The sequence below is a fragment of the Paramisgurnus dabryanus genome, chromosome 6, assembly GCF_030506205.2.
Source record: "Paramisgurnus dabryanus chromosome 6, PD_genome_1.1, whole genome shotgun sequence".
NCBI classification, from domain to species: domain Eukaryota; kingdom Metazoa; phylum Chordata; class Actinopteri; order Cypriniformes; family Cobitidae; genus Paramisgurnus; species Paramisgurnus dabryanus.
Window position 1 is genome coordinate 28,208,754 of NC_133342.1, and position 15,978 is coordinate 28,224,731.

General features: G+C 36.2%; 1 protein-coding gene across 1 annotated transcript; it reads left to right on the top strand.

Annotated features, from left to right (window-relative positions):
• The first annotated feature begins 525 nt into the window (after window positions 1–525).
• Window positions 526–15,554, top strand: crispld1b (cysteine-rich secretory protein LCCL domain containing 1b). The gene is made up of 15 exons (XM_065275400.1): window positions 526–701; window positions 1,018–1,319; window positions 6,015–6,133; window positions 6,687–6,819; window positions 6,924–7,039; window positions 7,132–7,232; window positions 9,422–9,592; window positions 12,039–12,099; window positions 12,182–12,248; window positions 12,398–12,528; window positions 12,613–12,656; window positions 12,735–12,807; window positions 12,911–12,980; window positions 14,521–14,654; window positions 14,996–15,554. Exons 2-15 carry the CDS (start codon window positions 1,062–1,064, stop codon window positions 15,045–15,047), a joined length of 1,530 nt encoding a protein of 509 aa, XP_065131472.1. The 5' UTR covers window positions 526–701; window positions 1,018–1,061; the 3' UTR covers window positions 15,048–15,554.
• The last annotated feature ends 424 nt before the right edge of the window (window positions 15,555–15,978 follow it).

Consider the following 15,978-nt stretch of genomic DNA (forward strand, 5'->3'; position numbering starts at 1 on the left):
TTGAATTGACTTGCAAAACCAATTTGCTTTAACTTCATGCTGCATTTTTTTTTTCATTTACAGTATAGTGGTCATTGATGCAACTGGCAATGTAATAAAATGGGTAGTTTTTTAAGTGTCGACCAGGTTTCATCTTATACAAAATCATACCCTTTACACCCCTATAGGTCCCACAGGAGGTTCTAAGTTAGGGTTCCCCAGAAAATTTCAAAAGATAAAAGACAAAGCAAAAATTGTTAAGGTCTACTGTGTAAAGCCAATTATTTAAGTTTATAAACATTTTCTGTTTTAATAATATCGCATTTAGTTATCTAATACAGTTAAAATGTTTCTTCATTATATATATATATATATATTCATCAGATGTCTGGGTCCCTGCCATCATAAAGTTTGAATAGCCGTGGTCTTGTATGTAGTGGGCTTTGGGTGTGGGCGTGGTCTAAGAAGTCACGCCTCACTGAACTAAAATCTTCAGTATAAATATGAAAAGCAACCCACAAATGTAACATTTGACTGCACGTTATGTTACCGCGTAAAAATACTAATTATGACTCGTTATTTAAAATTCATAAGGATATTTACAAGCCGATTAAAATATATGACTAAAGGTGTTTGAAGTCATTTTTAAATTGATGTGATATTGCTTCAGTAATTCAGTAAAACACCGGACCTTGATCCACGCGCGGAACTGAGGACAGCAGGTAAACTGCATCTTGGTTTAAATGTAAAGACAACGTTTTAATCTATATTGAAATACATAATCTATAAGATATACTCAGATGCAAGATTTGAAAGATGTTTGCGGTTAGTTTTAATGGAGGACACGAGCGTATGAAATATAGCATGTGTGTGGCAAAGGCATACAGAAGACAAGTGGGAAACTATCAGCATAGCTGTGAAGATGCTGACGAGACAGCAGTTTTTATTCAGTCAAACTAATCCACAAATGATAGTTTATTGATTAAAACGCATGTAAATATATTTTATAGACCTGTAACAAATGCTTTGATTTTACAGGCAAAGGAGAAACACTGCTTGGATTTTGTAACAGAAAGTACAGTATGAGTTGTGGACGTGAGGATTTCCTCAGTGGCTTTGTGCTGCTTCTGATCATACAAACTGTAGTGTCCATGGTGGTTCCTAATGCCACACATTTAGAGTCTGTGCTGGGAAAATACATGGATAAGGATGAAGCATGGTGGCAATCCAAATCAAGAGGCAAGAGAGCGATTTCACAGAGTGATATGCAGCTTATACTTGACCTACATAATAAACTTAGGGGTCAGGTGTACCCCCCTGCCTCAAACATGGAATACATGGTAAGATTAATCTCAGTCGTGATAAATCATTCTACTTATACCTCATTCAAGCTTGCATACTATAGTTTGTAATCAAATGTTTATTGTAAAATGAAAAATGTAAGCTTGGAAGATTGCACAGTTCAGAAAATCACACCGTTATCTTTTAGATCTGAGACAAATAAGTAAGACAATTAAAACAATTAGTAATGTTAGGGCTCTTATTTGTGAAATTGTTTTGTAAAGTGTAAAGTTTTGTTAAGTATTGTAAAGTGTAATTTGACTAACGATAGTTTAAAATCAAATTAAATTATGAATACATTTGGAGACAAAACATTGGCACCTTGTTGAAAATTTGCCAATTTATACACTCTCAGAAAAAAGGTACAAAGGTTGTCACTGGGACATTATCCTTTAAAAAGGTCCTAATATGAACCATTTTGTACCTTTGAGTTACCAGGTACCAATATGCACCTTTTAGGTACAAAAGTATACTTTTTGAAAAGGTACGGCCCCTGTAACAACTTTTGTACCTTAATTTCTAAGAGTGTTGGTAGTTTTGAAATTTTATTACATGCAAACTTATTTGATTTCATCACAAAAAAGACAGAAGAGTAAAAAAAAGTGAAATGTATGAAGAGCTCTGTTCATCGCACCATTATGCATGCAATTTTGCATTATAATAAAAAAGGCACCCTCGGCATACAGTAGATGCTTTCGAAAACACTGAACTACAGTCAGGTGAGGTCTGTGGTCTACAACAAACAGTTCAGTACATCAGGGATGCCAAAATGCAGCTTCTCATTCCCACATGCTGTGGCTCACCTACTGTACATGGCACATAGCCAAACCTCTCATTTGATCCTTCACCAAATATGACCTGATTCTTCTAAGAACTTTCAGTGGTTGCAGCTTCCTGCTGCAGTGGCACTCGCAACAATAAAGACAAATGTTGACTTAGCCATCCAGATAATAAAAAAATATATAAAGAGCACAGTGAAGAGTTTTGGCTTCTTTCTTGCCTTAATGCAATAAACAACACATTTTTACTTATAGTTCTTAGGTCCGGCTTTAATGCGCAGCTAAACAGTGAATTAATTTTCTGGCAGCGCATGTGAATTATTACATATGACTGACGCTCGCAGTCAGCTGTAAAAGAACAGTTTGAAAACATTCTTCTTGGTAAATTACATTTGAGCTGATAACATCTGTGACGCTGTGGGACTCTGAACAATTCAGTGTTCAGTCTGTCAAAGCGCAGCAGAACCCTGTATCCCACAGCAAAGTTTAACAGAATGTGACTTTGTGTGGGCACAGGTAGGGGAGGAGACGTCTCTGCGCTCCTCTGTGTAATTACTCTGAAAAGAAAGTGAAGTCAGTCACAAAGGATGCAAATCTCCTTGGAATGCACCCAGATGGTTGCAATAGCAAATTAGGCATTACAACATTTAAACAATGTCCAGACGTGTCTCAAAGGACACATATGAGGGGCTCTGATGCAAAAGCCCCTAAATGCAACCTATGTCAAAAATAAATTAATGATATTGACCGAATGCTCTCTGCACGTATTATACATTCACATATAAATACTTTCGCTTCAAATTTGCTTAATCCCGGCCTATGGCCATTCAGAAATACTGGTTTGTTGGCAGAATCCATTAAACGCCACATTCATTTTTCAGCAAAGTCCTCTAAGTGCTAAATAATTGAATGAACGACGGCACGCGTATGTCGGATTTCAATTGTCAAGATGCAAGAGTTTTTACAGTTAAAAGAGGTTTACAGAATACATTAGGATTAAGGATATTGACTTTTTTAGCCTTTTACCTTTATTCAGAAGGACAGTGAAGAGTGACTGAAGACTATTAGAAGTGGAGGTTTTGGCCAAAAAAACAAAAAAGCTTAAAGACTAAAGTGACATTTGTGAAAATAAGGCATTTCAATAACTGACTAATAACCTTTTCATTGCCTGATAAAAAATGTTCATTTACAAAAATGCAGGGTTTTGCATTTCTACATTTTTAGATTTAGAACTTAAAGAAAGCTATGTTAAACATTTATGCCTTTACATGGTTCTGTGCCTGCAGTGGTCATGCCATTCAAATACACAGACTTTATACAACTTGTATTTAACGTCATCGCTGTAATCACTAAGAATACATCATTTGTGGCTTCCATGTAAAGATTCATATGGAAATTATTTCGGGTGACTCGCTGCAGTATGTAAAAGTGAATGAAGAATAGTATTTGTTGAGGACCATCCGAGTGGAATGTACCTTAGCTCTGAACACATGGAACAGATTAGCACAGGGCAGCAAACTACGCATATGTAATTTTAAATTAGTCGCCCTGTATAGAAACAGCAAAAAGCATAGATTTTGCAGTTAAAGTACACTTCGAATTAAAGTACACTAAGCTTATTCTTTTTTACAAAACACTTTTAACTCCCTAGGTAAAACTTTGGAGATCCTAAACACGGTTTTAACAGGTCTTTGGTCACAAGCTAGTGAAACACAAATCTTTATGGTTTTTAACTTCAAGTGGCCCAGGTTTAGATCTGTATCAATCTATTGGTCAGTACTAAACAACCATGCATTGACGCACATACTGCAGGCAGGACCAGTTTTAACCATTTGCCAAAAATTTTATCAAAATCTTTTTTATTTGAGGTGGAGGATGTCCAAAATATTTATACTTTCATTAAACTTACTATGAAATTGAAATTAAAAACCTTTATTTTTTTTACAAATGACTTATTTGTGCAGTTTCATTATTTATAAAAAAATCATGTACCTTCATAATCATTAAAAAGCACCTATTGTCCGATTCACGATTTTACATTTCCTTTGGTGTGTAAGTTTGTATTAGTACATGACATGCAAAAGGTAAAAACCCCAAAGTAAATGATGACGCGAGTTATCGTCTCCAACGTAAATTTCTTTTCTTGGACTGCAACAAACACACAGATTGTAGGCAACAGTTTACTTCCTGGGATTTAAGATGTAGACAAGACAACATTATCATAATTCCTCCTACTTGGACTCATGTTAGCTAAATCCTGTTATTACACGGCTCTCTGGAATGCTTGATTCTGATTGGTCAGTTGAGACATTTGCAGGTCCGTTCTTTTCAAATAATAACCGCTCCAAAGTAATAAAGCATAGCCGGTACTATTTGTATGTTTAAAATCCCTCCGCACCAACAAAGATTAGGCTACTGTTTGGCGCCATCTTGTGTCAAACACTGGACAACAACAATTAACAATGGAAAATGTTGACATTAACATGTACGGTAAAATCAAAACATTTAAACAGTGGATAGAAGAACGAACAATGACAAGACACAGAGAGCTTACTGAGACTGAACTTGACAAAATAGACCATGACAGCTACGAAGCCAACACACAAAAAAATACAGAATGGGCATTAAAACTCCTCAAAGACTGGCTAAAAGAGAAAAAAATGGAGACAGACAAGTATGAAGCAGAGGATCTTAATAAGGTATTACGATCATTTTAGGCATCTGTGCAAAGTTTCGCGGAAGGATAAAAATGTTAATTTAAAACAAATATGCCAATAAAATGTTTCAAATTCATATTCATTTCCAGTTTTTTTTCTTATGTGGCAAGTAGCCGTGTAATAAGCGGGATAATGTAGAGGCAGTCGGTAGTTATCGGGAAATAAGCTCCTGATCACACTGTCGGGGCTTATTTTCCGATAACTACCGGCTGCCTCTACATTATCCCTTACTTAGCATTGCATTGCAAATCTTTCAAACATGGTAAGGAGTGTCACATTTCCGGCTGACATCAGAGGTATGCAGGCCAATCAGAACGTACAGATTATCTGGCCAATCAGTGACACAGAGCTTTTCAAAATGTGTTTCCGGAAGAGAGTGAAATCTGGACCACACAAACACATTGTATTATAACAAATAAACAAAATAACATTGTTTTTAGCAATGAAATAGGTGTTCTTTAATAAAAACCGTTATACTCGTAACAATCTCTTTTTACTTCCAGTCACAAGGAATGACTTGAAGACGGGGCCAGGAATAGATAGAAGCGCTTACAATTTACAACATGACCCAACTTCCAATTATCCAATCACTTTTCGATGGACAAATTCAAGTCCTACCCTACCATTTTTTCTCATTTCGGAAGCTGTTTTAGTCGGATATACACTCTACGATGGGAAAATAAGACAATTGCTGTTGCTCAATTTCATTATGACTTTAATTTATTTTTTACTTTGAGTATAATATGACTGCTATAGAGCAGTGGTTTTCAAACAAGGGGCCGCGAGATGGTGCCTGGGGGGCCAGTTTTATGACATTTTATGAATTACATTAATTTATCATGAATTCTGTGTAATTAAACCTAAAAAAATAAGGCTGCTAACCAAAAGCACTACTTTTTGTATAATTTAATGTTTTTTTTTTATTAAAATGTTGATTTTTAGAACAGTTTTTTTGTCACAAATTTTCTTTGGGGGGCCGCGAAGGAATGCACCGTACACAAGGGGGGCCACACGCTAAAAAGTTTGGGAACCACTGCTATAGAGCACAATGGTGGGATTTTGGAAAGATCAATCCCTTTCAGACCAATGTTACTAATGTTTGTAGTTTAAATGTCGCTGGCACCAAACAAAGGCGGTCTCTCTTTAATGCCAAATTATCTTTGATAACACTGATAAAGTTATCTCTGTGCTGTGACAGGTGTGGGACACTGAACTGGAGAGGAGTGCTGAACAATGGGCACACACCTGTCTATGGGAACATGGACCCTCTCACCTACTGACCCGCATTGGCCAGAATCTGGGAGCTCATTGGGGAAGGTATTGTTAAACTGACTTTTAAACAATTAACCCTTAAGAGGGATCTTTGAAAACGCAGCTAAAGTAATTTTAATGTTTTCTAATATCATCATACATAATGTAAAGAACATTCTGTGAAAATATATACCCGTGAAATCATTAAAGGAACAGTATGTAGGTTTGTGGCCAAAACTGCTATTGCAATCACAAAACTTGTGGCTAAAACTGGTACTGCAATCACACAACTGGTGGCCAATACACACAATGACAACATAAACATCAGTTGAGGGCTGCAACTCCAATTTTTAAATGTTGTGAGTGATATAAGTATGTGAAATGAAAATGATTTCTTAATGTCTAGTGACATATCAGGGCCATTTTATGATTAATTAATATAAATTTCTTACATACTGTTCCTTTAATCTTGACTAAGTGAAGTCAATGATTAAAAAATTCAAACTTTGATGATCAGTAGTTTATGAGATTTAAGCCTGAATTTCACAGGATTTATGAGTTCCTACACGCTTACAATGTTTGGTAACTGTTTTTTATTTATTTATTTAATGATCAATAGAGAAAGGCCACCAACCTTTCATGTCCAAGCCTGGTATGATGAGGTGAGAGATTTCAGCTACCCCTATCCACAAGAATGTGATCCTTACTGCCCCTACAGATGCTCTGGACCTGTCTGCACACATTACACACAGGTAAAACCACATTCATATAACTAGCTTAACAAGACTCAAGAGAAAAGTGTACCAGTGTGTATTGTGTTCTTAAGTCAGCTGGTGATTTTACGATGTGTTCACAGCTCGTCTGGGCCACAAGCAATAAAATTGGTTGCGCCATCAACGTGTGCTACAACATGAATGTATGGGGCATGATATGGGCCAAAGCTGTGTACCTGGTCTGCAATTACTCTCCTCCGTAAGAAAGCGAGTTTTGTTTGGATGTATGGAATAAGCCGTGATCGTAAACAAGCTATATTTGTTACTTTTGTATTACGCATTTGTTTTCAGAGGTAACTGGTGGGGACATGCGCCGTATAAGCACGGGTCCCCATGTTCTGCCTGTCCTCCCAGCTATGGTGGCGGTTGCAGAAACAACCTCTGTTATAAAGGTAACAGATATGACATAGTTTGTTTATTGCACTGTAAAAAATAAATTGTTGGCTCAATGAATTATTTTTTAGTAACTAGTTCCACAGAAATTTTACGTTCACTCAATTTCTGTCTCCAAAGTGTTACCTGGATTGATGTTTTTTAGTTGGCCCAAATTTGACTCAAATATAAAAAAGTATGTTGGCTCAATTAGCTTTATAGTTCATTCAACTAAAATGTTTTAATCAGTTGAATCTTTAAAAACTTACAGCAAAGACTCTGTCAATTAAAATGTAAGTATTTACTCAATGTTTTGTGTGTTACTTCAATTAATATTTATTATTTGGAATTTTTTTTAATAACATTTTTAAATTATTTATCAAATAATTTATGCTGGTGTTGTAAACAAAATAATTAACTTCAGTCACATAAAAACAAAAGCTTTTTATTCACTTATCATACAGACTGAACATACAGAATTAAGTCTTCTTTAAAGAGAGGGCATAAAACAGTCCAAAAAGCCTCCAAAGTCAGTCAGAAGTTCTCCAGGGCCATTTAGGAGACTTTCCTCAGCCAGTCCAAGCGGAGACTGTCTCGCTATGTCTCGGTGCTCGGGTCTGCCTCTGACATCATCTCCGCTCTGGTTTGATAAACAGAGGAATATAAACACACACATACACATACATAAATAACATGTTTAATATAATAAAGTTTGACGGTGAAAGACTTTATTCCCTAAATAACGTTAATGTTAGGCCAAATTTCCCTCAGCCATCACACATAATTAAACACTATTGGGCGGTTTTCTCGGACAGGGCTTTTCACTGACTAAAATAACTTACTGACATCTCTTAACATATGAGTGCTATTGTTTTGTCTCAAAATGCACGCCAGTATTGTATTATATAAGGTTTGTTTGTAAAAATGTCCCAATTATAATAAAGACCGAGTTCTAAACTCTGTCCGGTAAACCAACCCTATATCCAGGCTTTTTATCTTAACTAAAATAGCTCCACTTTACTTCGGTCACATAACATAACACACTTCTAATATATCTTTACAAAAATATAATTACAAAAACGTCGAGTATTTGCGTCTTTGCCAATTAATATATTCTAAAATTAACATTTAATTACAAACACTTACCTGACGTGAACTTGAGGAAACGGCTGACTTGTGTCCTTCCTTGTGTGAATCAGTAAGTGATTCCAGCTGTTGCGTGCGGATTGATCTTAGATGAAATGACCTGTGATCCAGATCCTTCCGAGTTATAACATTTTAAATTCAAAATACACAGACGCACGCGCATACATACATACATGCACACGCGCGAGTACGCGCGCGCGCACACACGCACGCCCCCGGGTACACACACGGGTATATTTAGAAGTTTGTTTAGAAGTATATTTAGAAGATTGTTATGATATTGGGACTATTTCTCCACTCGCACCTTCGCTCTGAAGTTCAAATTCGCAGGCAGTACGCAGCCCAGTTATAACAAATGTGAAAGATATGAAATATCATTCAACAGCGATATCATTTAAGTGCAATCCTAAAATATGATTTAAAACATACCGGTAAACCTTTTATTATTAAGTATAAGAAATTAAAATGAATTAAATCGCATGTTTAAACGCCACAGATATCAGAGCCAGCAGTCGATTTCTGATGGGCTTGCCGAGGCGAGGCTGCGCTGGGCGGGGTGTGAGCGCTTAAGTGTCTGTGATTTTCTGGAGCTCATCTGGAGCTCTTCTCCGTCCGAAAGTGTCCGAGCACATTTTTAAATAGACGCTATCTATATTAACCGACCGCATATTTAAACTTAAAGCACATACATTCACGCCTGAACAACTCTTAAAATTACATTTTGTTACCAAATAACAGTAATATTATGAGCATTTTGTTGTCAGGAAACATAGCTGTCATAAGTCCACATATTGACCAGATTTGTCTTAATTAGTTCAGTCAACATAGCCATTCTGAATGTTGACTGAATTTGAAAATAACAATTCACTTAATGTTTTAAACACAGATTTATGTAGACTTAAAATAATATGTCTACTCAACTAAGCCCAAACAAGAAAATTGGTTTAACTTATATATTTTTGCCCTTCCAACATTTCATTAATTGGATTTTTTACAGTGTGCTTGGTTTTTAAATATATATATATATTGTTTGAAAAACTAAATTAATTCGTACTCTCATCAGATGACGGCAGTCACATGCATTACACCCCTGAGACAGAGGAAAATAACTATATTGAGCCAGAACCTGAACCAGTCCGAAGCCATGGCTCTCATCACAGTGATCAGTCCATTCCCACAGCATCTGCCAGTGAGAACACTGAGAAGAATGATGTCATCAGTACTTCACAGATGTGTAAGATTATATCTAATTGCCTTTATGAGTTATTAAGAGATCAAGCTTTTAGGACTGACTGTTATTTTGAAAGTAATGATACTTGATCTATTTGTAAATATCAACATAAGTGGATATGCTGGAGTAATAATGTGAATTGGAGATGTCAAATTATCCTTTCTCAACTTGTTTATGGATGAACTTGTGTGTTGATTACCCAGTTCTTAAAGGTGACATAGAATGATTGAACGGGGTATTTATCCTTGTTCTGTGATGTGACATGTGGACAAATTTTTTTTGTTTGTGTCTGTAATGCCTTAGAAGCTTCCTAAAAACCTCTCTCAGATAGCTCTATTAGGGTGGGGGATATTAAACAAGTGGTTTTGCACCTATTTGGCTCCCCCTACTGGCTTAACTTGCAATCTCATTACTGATTGGCTGACTTTGCCGCAGTGAGATGCCTGTGATGTCATAAGCATCAGTTTTTCAGATTGGGCCGTTTTCTGGCTGACATTTCTAAAAGAGGAATTTCTATGAGACTGAGATGTTAAGCATGTCTAGCACTTTTTGTATGTTCGTGAATGCGGGTTTACTACCATTATTCAACAAAGACAAGGTAAAAATGGTTTTTCATTCTCTGTCCCCTTTAACATGTATATATCAGAAGGTGAGAACAATCCGGAAGGGAACACAAGATACAGGAACATACAATTAAAGTCTAAAAGGAATAGGGGAGAGCGGGGCACAACCTTTTTGGTTTTGGCTCAATCATTCAAAAAAATATATATGAGTTTGATTAATTATATTTTTACACAACCAACACACAAATCTCTGCTACAAATGAACATTTGAAGTTTGTTTCTAGTACTTTTATTATTTGTTTCTACCATTCTTGGACAATTACACCAAACATGACAGAAGTGCAAACGTTACAACTTACCCCATAGGTGGGGTTAGTTGTAACACTTGCTAAAAATTAAGTTTGCAGGCAAATATTTCAATACTATTTTGTCTATATACTTGAAGTGGATATTGTTTATATATCTGTCTATAATAGACAGGTATCCACACTGTATTCATTCATCCAGCCCTTTTCTAACAATAGTTCAATTATAAATGGATACAAATGTCTAAATATGTGAGGAAAAGCAACACAATTATGACAAAACTTTTTTTTATATGTGACCCAGTCTGTAATAACCATACTACAGTTTCAAAAATCTAATTCTGAGATAATGAGCATCAAAGTCTGAGTTTAGCCATTCATTTCATTATGATTTTAATCTCTGACGTGACCTTTATTCAATCAATATTAAAGATATGAACAAAAATTTATTTGACACACAATTTTTGATAAGACAGGCACATTTATTTTGTTGGCAGCCAGCAATCATTCGTGTGTAGCCTATTTAAAACAACGGCAAGAATTACACTTACGTTAGCGGTTTTCATATCGTTAGTGCTGAGGGGTTAGTTGTAACACAGCGTTACAATTAACCCCGCTGGGTCAAAATATTTTCAAGCCCACCAAAAAAGTCGCTAAGAGCTGCAGACATATTTCAAAACGATGCTATGTTTTAGTCAACAAAACACTGATTAATATGCAGTGCTCCAAACTAACTTTTTTCACTAGGAGCACAGTGGCCCCCAACTGAAAATTTAAGGGGTGCAACCACAAAATTTAGGGGCACACACTGTAAATCAACATGCTAATTGCTAACCAAATATTCACATTTCTACTTATTTCCACTGTATTACTAATAAATACTTTGATGATAGATGCAGAAAGTACAATGTGCTATTTCAAATTCAGTGTCACATAAAAAAAGGTCATATTAACTGGTCGCACATGTGCACACTCTCAAATTTTGGTGGCAAAATGGCAGTCTAGAGCCCTGATATGACATAGCATTGGATTTGGTATCTTACACACACAACTTAGAAACCGAAAAAAACATATGATGAAAAATTTTACTTACATGCCACCAAAACACTCGTTCATCAATAACTCTATGGAAAAACATTATACCTTTCCAGTAATTTGTGGGAGACTGTCTTTCGGCAGTGTGAAAAAATACCGGAAAAACAAAACGCTCAACCTTGTGCAACTTGTGTAACAGTCCGTGTTACAACTAACCCCGTGTTAGTTTTTTCCCTGCACACCCCTACTATTTAATTCCAAATGATGGCTAAAAATATAATATGTTACCTAGACTGTCAAAAATACATTCTGTGAAAATATAACCTTGATATCTTTCATATTATTAGAGTAGGGCCATGTCAAAGATTGAAATCAATGTAAAATATTAAATGCTGCTCCTAATCTCATTATTATGAGGCTTCAGTCTGGATTTCACAGGCCCGGGTCACATATTCTTAAATTTAATTAAATAATTAAACCAACTGAATGATATATGACACACTTGCGTTTATATGTTGACAACACTATATTTGCTCTTTTCTAAAGCTCAGCAAGTAGCGTGTGATACTAAATTACGTGATCAGTGCAAAGGAACTACTTGCAACAGGTAAAAATGAGTTTGTTTTCACATTTTGTGTAGTTGGATCACAATACTAGGAATCATTCATGACTTATAAATCTTTAAACAGATACGAGTGTCCACCAGGCTGCTTGTACAACTATGGGAACGTTTTTGGATCAGGTTTTTATGACATGGTAGGTAAATACATTGTTACTGCATATTCAAAATGCCATTGCATAACAATCCTTGCACTTTAATTGAGCTAGTCATGCATTTTTAGACTGTCGTACTGTAATATGGATGGAAACTCAGTGCTTGTTCTCTCACATTAATGTTTTTCCAGCAATCTAGTATCTGTGGCAGTGCCTTGCATGCTGGAATAATAGATGATGATGGAGGCTGGTTAGATATCACCAGGGTGGGCAGAAGGCAACGATTCTCCAAGTCTTTCAAAAATGGAGTTCAGACTCTGGCGTAAGTCCCAGACTCCCTGTGTTTCGTACTGCTAGTGACGGACTCAGCACTGCTCTCACTTTTCATTGTCATTTCATTCCTCAGCAAAAATCAGAGTGCCAATGCCTTCACGGTGTCAAACGTCCCAGGTCAGTGCGAGCGTATCTGATCATGCTTGTTAAAGTTGCAGCACAGAAATTTAATAAGAAATGTTTTGTGACTTTCAGTGAAGGCAATTAATTGTGATACCACCGTGGCCCAGTTCTGTCCTTTCAAAAAACCAGTCCGGCACTGTCCCAGGTAAACTTACGTTATACAGAATTTATCTTGAGTTTTGAAATTAAATAAATCAATACATATTTTTTTATTGTAACAGCAGCTAACAATGTATTTTTTGTCTCAGGCTGTATTGTCCGAGTAACTGTTTGTATGACAGCTACGTCCGAGTAACTGGAACCCGCTATTATTCAGATGTAAGTCCATAGCTTTACCTTGCAATGTATGATCATTGGTCTAATACAAGTATTATAAAGTTACTGGTCTTAAAGTTGCATTTAATGTCTGCTTTATCAAAACAATAGATTTTTACCAAGAGTCAAAGTTTTTTAATAAATGTATAAAATTATTCAAATATCTACCTATTTTAAAGCTGTACACTATTACTGTATGTCAACAGGTTTCATATTTGTGTCTATTTTAATTTCACCAAGAGAAATATCGACTAAGGCGGGCTCACACTACAGGATTTTTTAAATCCTGGCTGATTATGAGATCTGGTTGGTGCACACACATAAGGAGAATCTTGATAGGTTTTCTTCTCTCAAATCTTAAATGTGCTCAAACTACAAGATTTAAAAATCAGGACACATCACACACTACAAGATATTTGTGCCAGAGCAAACCCTTTACGCCACCTCACGGGGAAGCGGCTGTAAACGCATCAAGATTTTGACACATTTATTATTATTGCAACGTTTACATTTGTTAGCTAGTACGCTAGCAGCTACCTACACTCACTCAGCATGTTAAAAACCAAGGCGATTTCTTCTTCGCTCTTGTTTTTGAGGTCATTAAGGTCAACGATCGTGATACGTTTTCACAGACGTGATATTCAGGCAGTCATGTTGTTTCCACACAATCCAGTTTCTCCATTTCCACTATCTACCGGACATATACAACAGCTTGTTTTATGATCGCTATTTCAAATTCACCTCCATTCTCATTAGCTAAATATAACAATGTTTGATGTTTGGGGGGGCCCCATTTTGCTTTCAAGCATATCGGGAGATGTACGATTTGATCTGTAAACATCACACATTACATGATAATCTTAGCTAAATGTCAACCAATAAAGATCCAGGACATGATTTTCTCTCAGATTCTCAAGACAGAAAAATTGGGATAATTTGGATCGAAAATCCTGTAGTGTGACCCTATGTATTATAATTCAACCCAGTATCACAAAATTACGTAGCCTACCTTTAGTCACGTAAATTTGTGAGTAATTTCTGTGACACTGACACATTTTTCCGCCTTTTTGTGTGAACATGTAACGTATTTCTGTTTATGTGTCATTATCACGTATTTGTTACTCAACTGTTTTATCCTATTTTCTTACCATTGTCGCTTTAGTTTAGGGTTAGATTTACATAAAATGACATCCTTACCCAAACCCAAGTCTAACCCTAATGCCAGGCGACAATGGTTTAAAAATCATAAAATTAAAAAAAAATCATGAAAAAAGGTATAAACCAATACTTTTACCAAATCTAGTAACAAATACATGACAGTGACACGCAAACAGACATTTGTGACATGTTCACGCAAAAAGGTGGAAAAACGTGTCAGTGTCATGGAAACGACTCAGAAATTTACGTGACTATAGGTACAAAATTTTGTAATAAAGGGTTGTACAATTACATCTACTAGGAAGTCATCGTTCTGTTAGGATCTTACAATTGAATTCCAGCGAAAAACTATGATCTCTTACCTTTGTGCTTTTTATTAAAACAGGACTCCAGTATTTGCAGGGCAGCCATTCATGCCGGGGTGATCCGGAGTGACTCTGGAGGTTATCTGGATGTCATGCCTGTGGACAAGAGGAGGCAATACAAGGGATCCTACCAGAATGGAATCACTACAGAGAGGTAATTTGTGCTAGGTCAACTTTTGCATTTCTGCGGCTGAGTAATAGGTAGTTTGCTGGTTAATGCTGGGAAGCCACTTGACTAATTATCCCATATCCATCTCATATGACCTCAGTGGATAACCTAATGGGTTTTTTTATAGTGTGGCCGAACCGGAATCTTATAGATTTGAGCAATTTGAATAAAGACCACCAAGACTTTCTGGTTTTATGTTGCGTAACTTTACAGTGTGTTAAGGGTATCGCAAGCTTCTAATGGACGATTAATAAATCAAATAGCATTTAAATGTCTTTCCGTCCTGCTTTAACTGTATTAATATTGGCCATTACTCTTCCATTTAGCCTCCAGAATCCCACAGGAGGTAAAGCGTTCAGAGTGTTTGCGGTCATTTGAAACCATCCTTCAAGGACAGATGCAAAGAAATAGAGCTCTTGGTAATGTAGCAGCCGGTTATTATTGCGCATTTGGTCAGTGCTGTCACGAAAAATCCCCTGAACAGGAAAATGGCATTGACTTTGGTCGACACCATCTGGTCGATGTTTCTTATTTGTCTGCCTGTACATGTCATGTATATACAAGTTGTAAATATGGTTGATTTTTATTCATTATAACACTAAGAATATTCACGTTTTTATGAAATATATATGTTGCTTGTATGTTGTCTTTCTTTTTTTCGCATGCAAACATAAGTGTGAACACGTAGAAAAGGCTATATTACAGTTTTTATTTTTGTAAACGTATTTTTATCAGCGTCGAAGGCTGCTTATTGCTGTTTTGCTCTTTATATATGTTCAGAAGTTGATACTGTAACAACCTGGCAGGCCAGGAAATCATTTAGTGCTTGAGAAGAATTTAAAAAATGTACCACAAAAGCCATATGGGAGAGCAGAGAGACATTGTTTATGGGATATTTATTATTATGCAATATAAAATAAATATATGCTATCATTTAGACTCGTAATCGTTTCTTCTGTTAAAAAAAATGATTTGTATTGTGCAACGACTTTATTCTAAACAAAAGTAAAACTTCCACGATCTTGATGTGTATTGAAAGATTTCACAATGGTCCCAACACAATGCCCAGTTTTAATGTTTAAGAGATTTGAATTTGTGTGATTGTTGGCAACAGAAAGGCTGTAAGGTTATTTCAACTTTGGAAAGCACAGACTCTGCACCTTGAAGAACAAAAACCCAACATACCTCATGTTAAAACACTCAGCTTCAGCTGGCAGTGCACAGACGCCGCAGACAAAGAGGCACATTGTGTGTATGTGAGTGTGTGATGATTACAATCTCACTTCCTGGAGTGCATTTCCTCCATGTG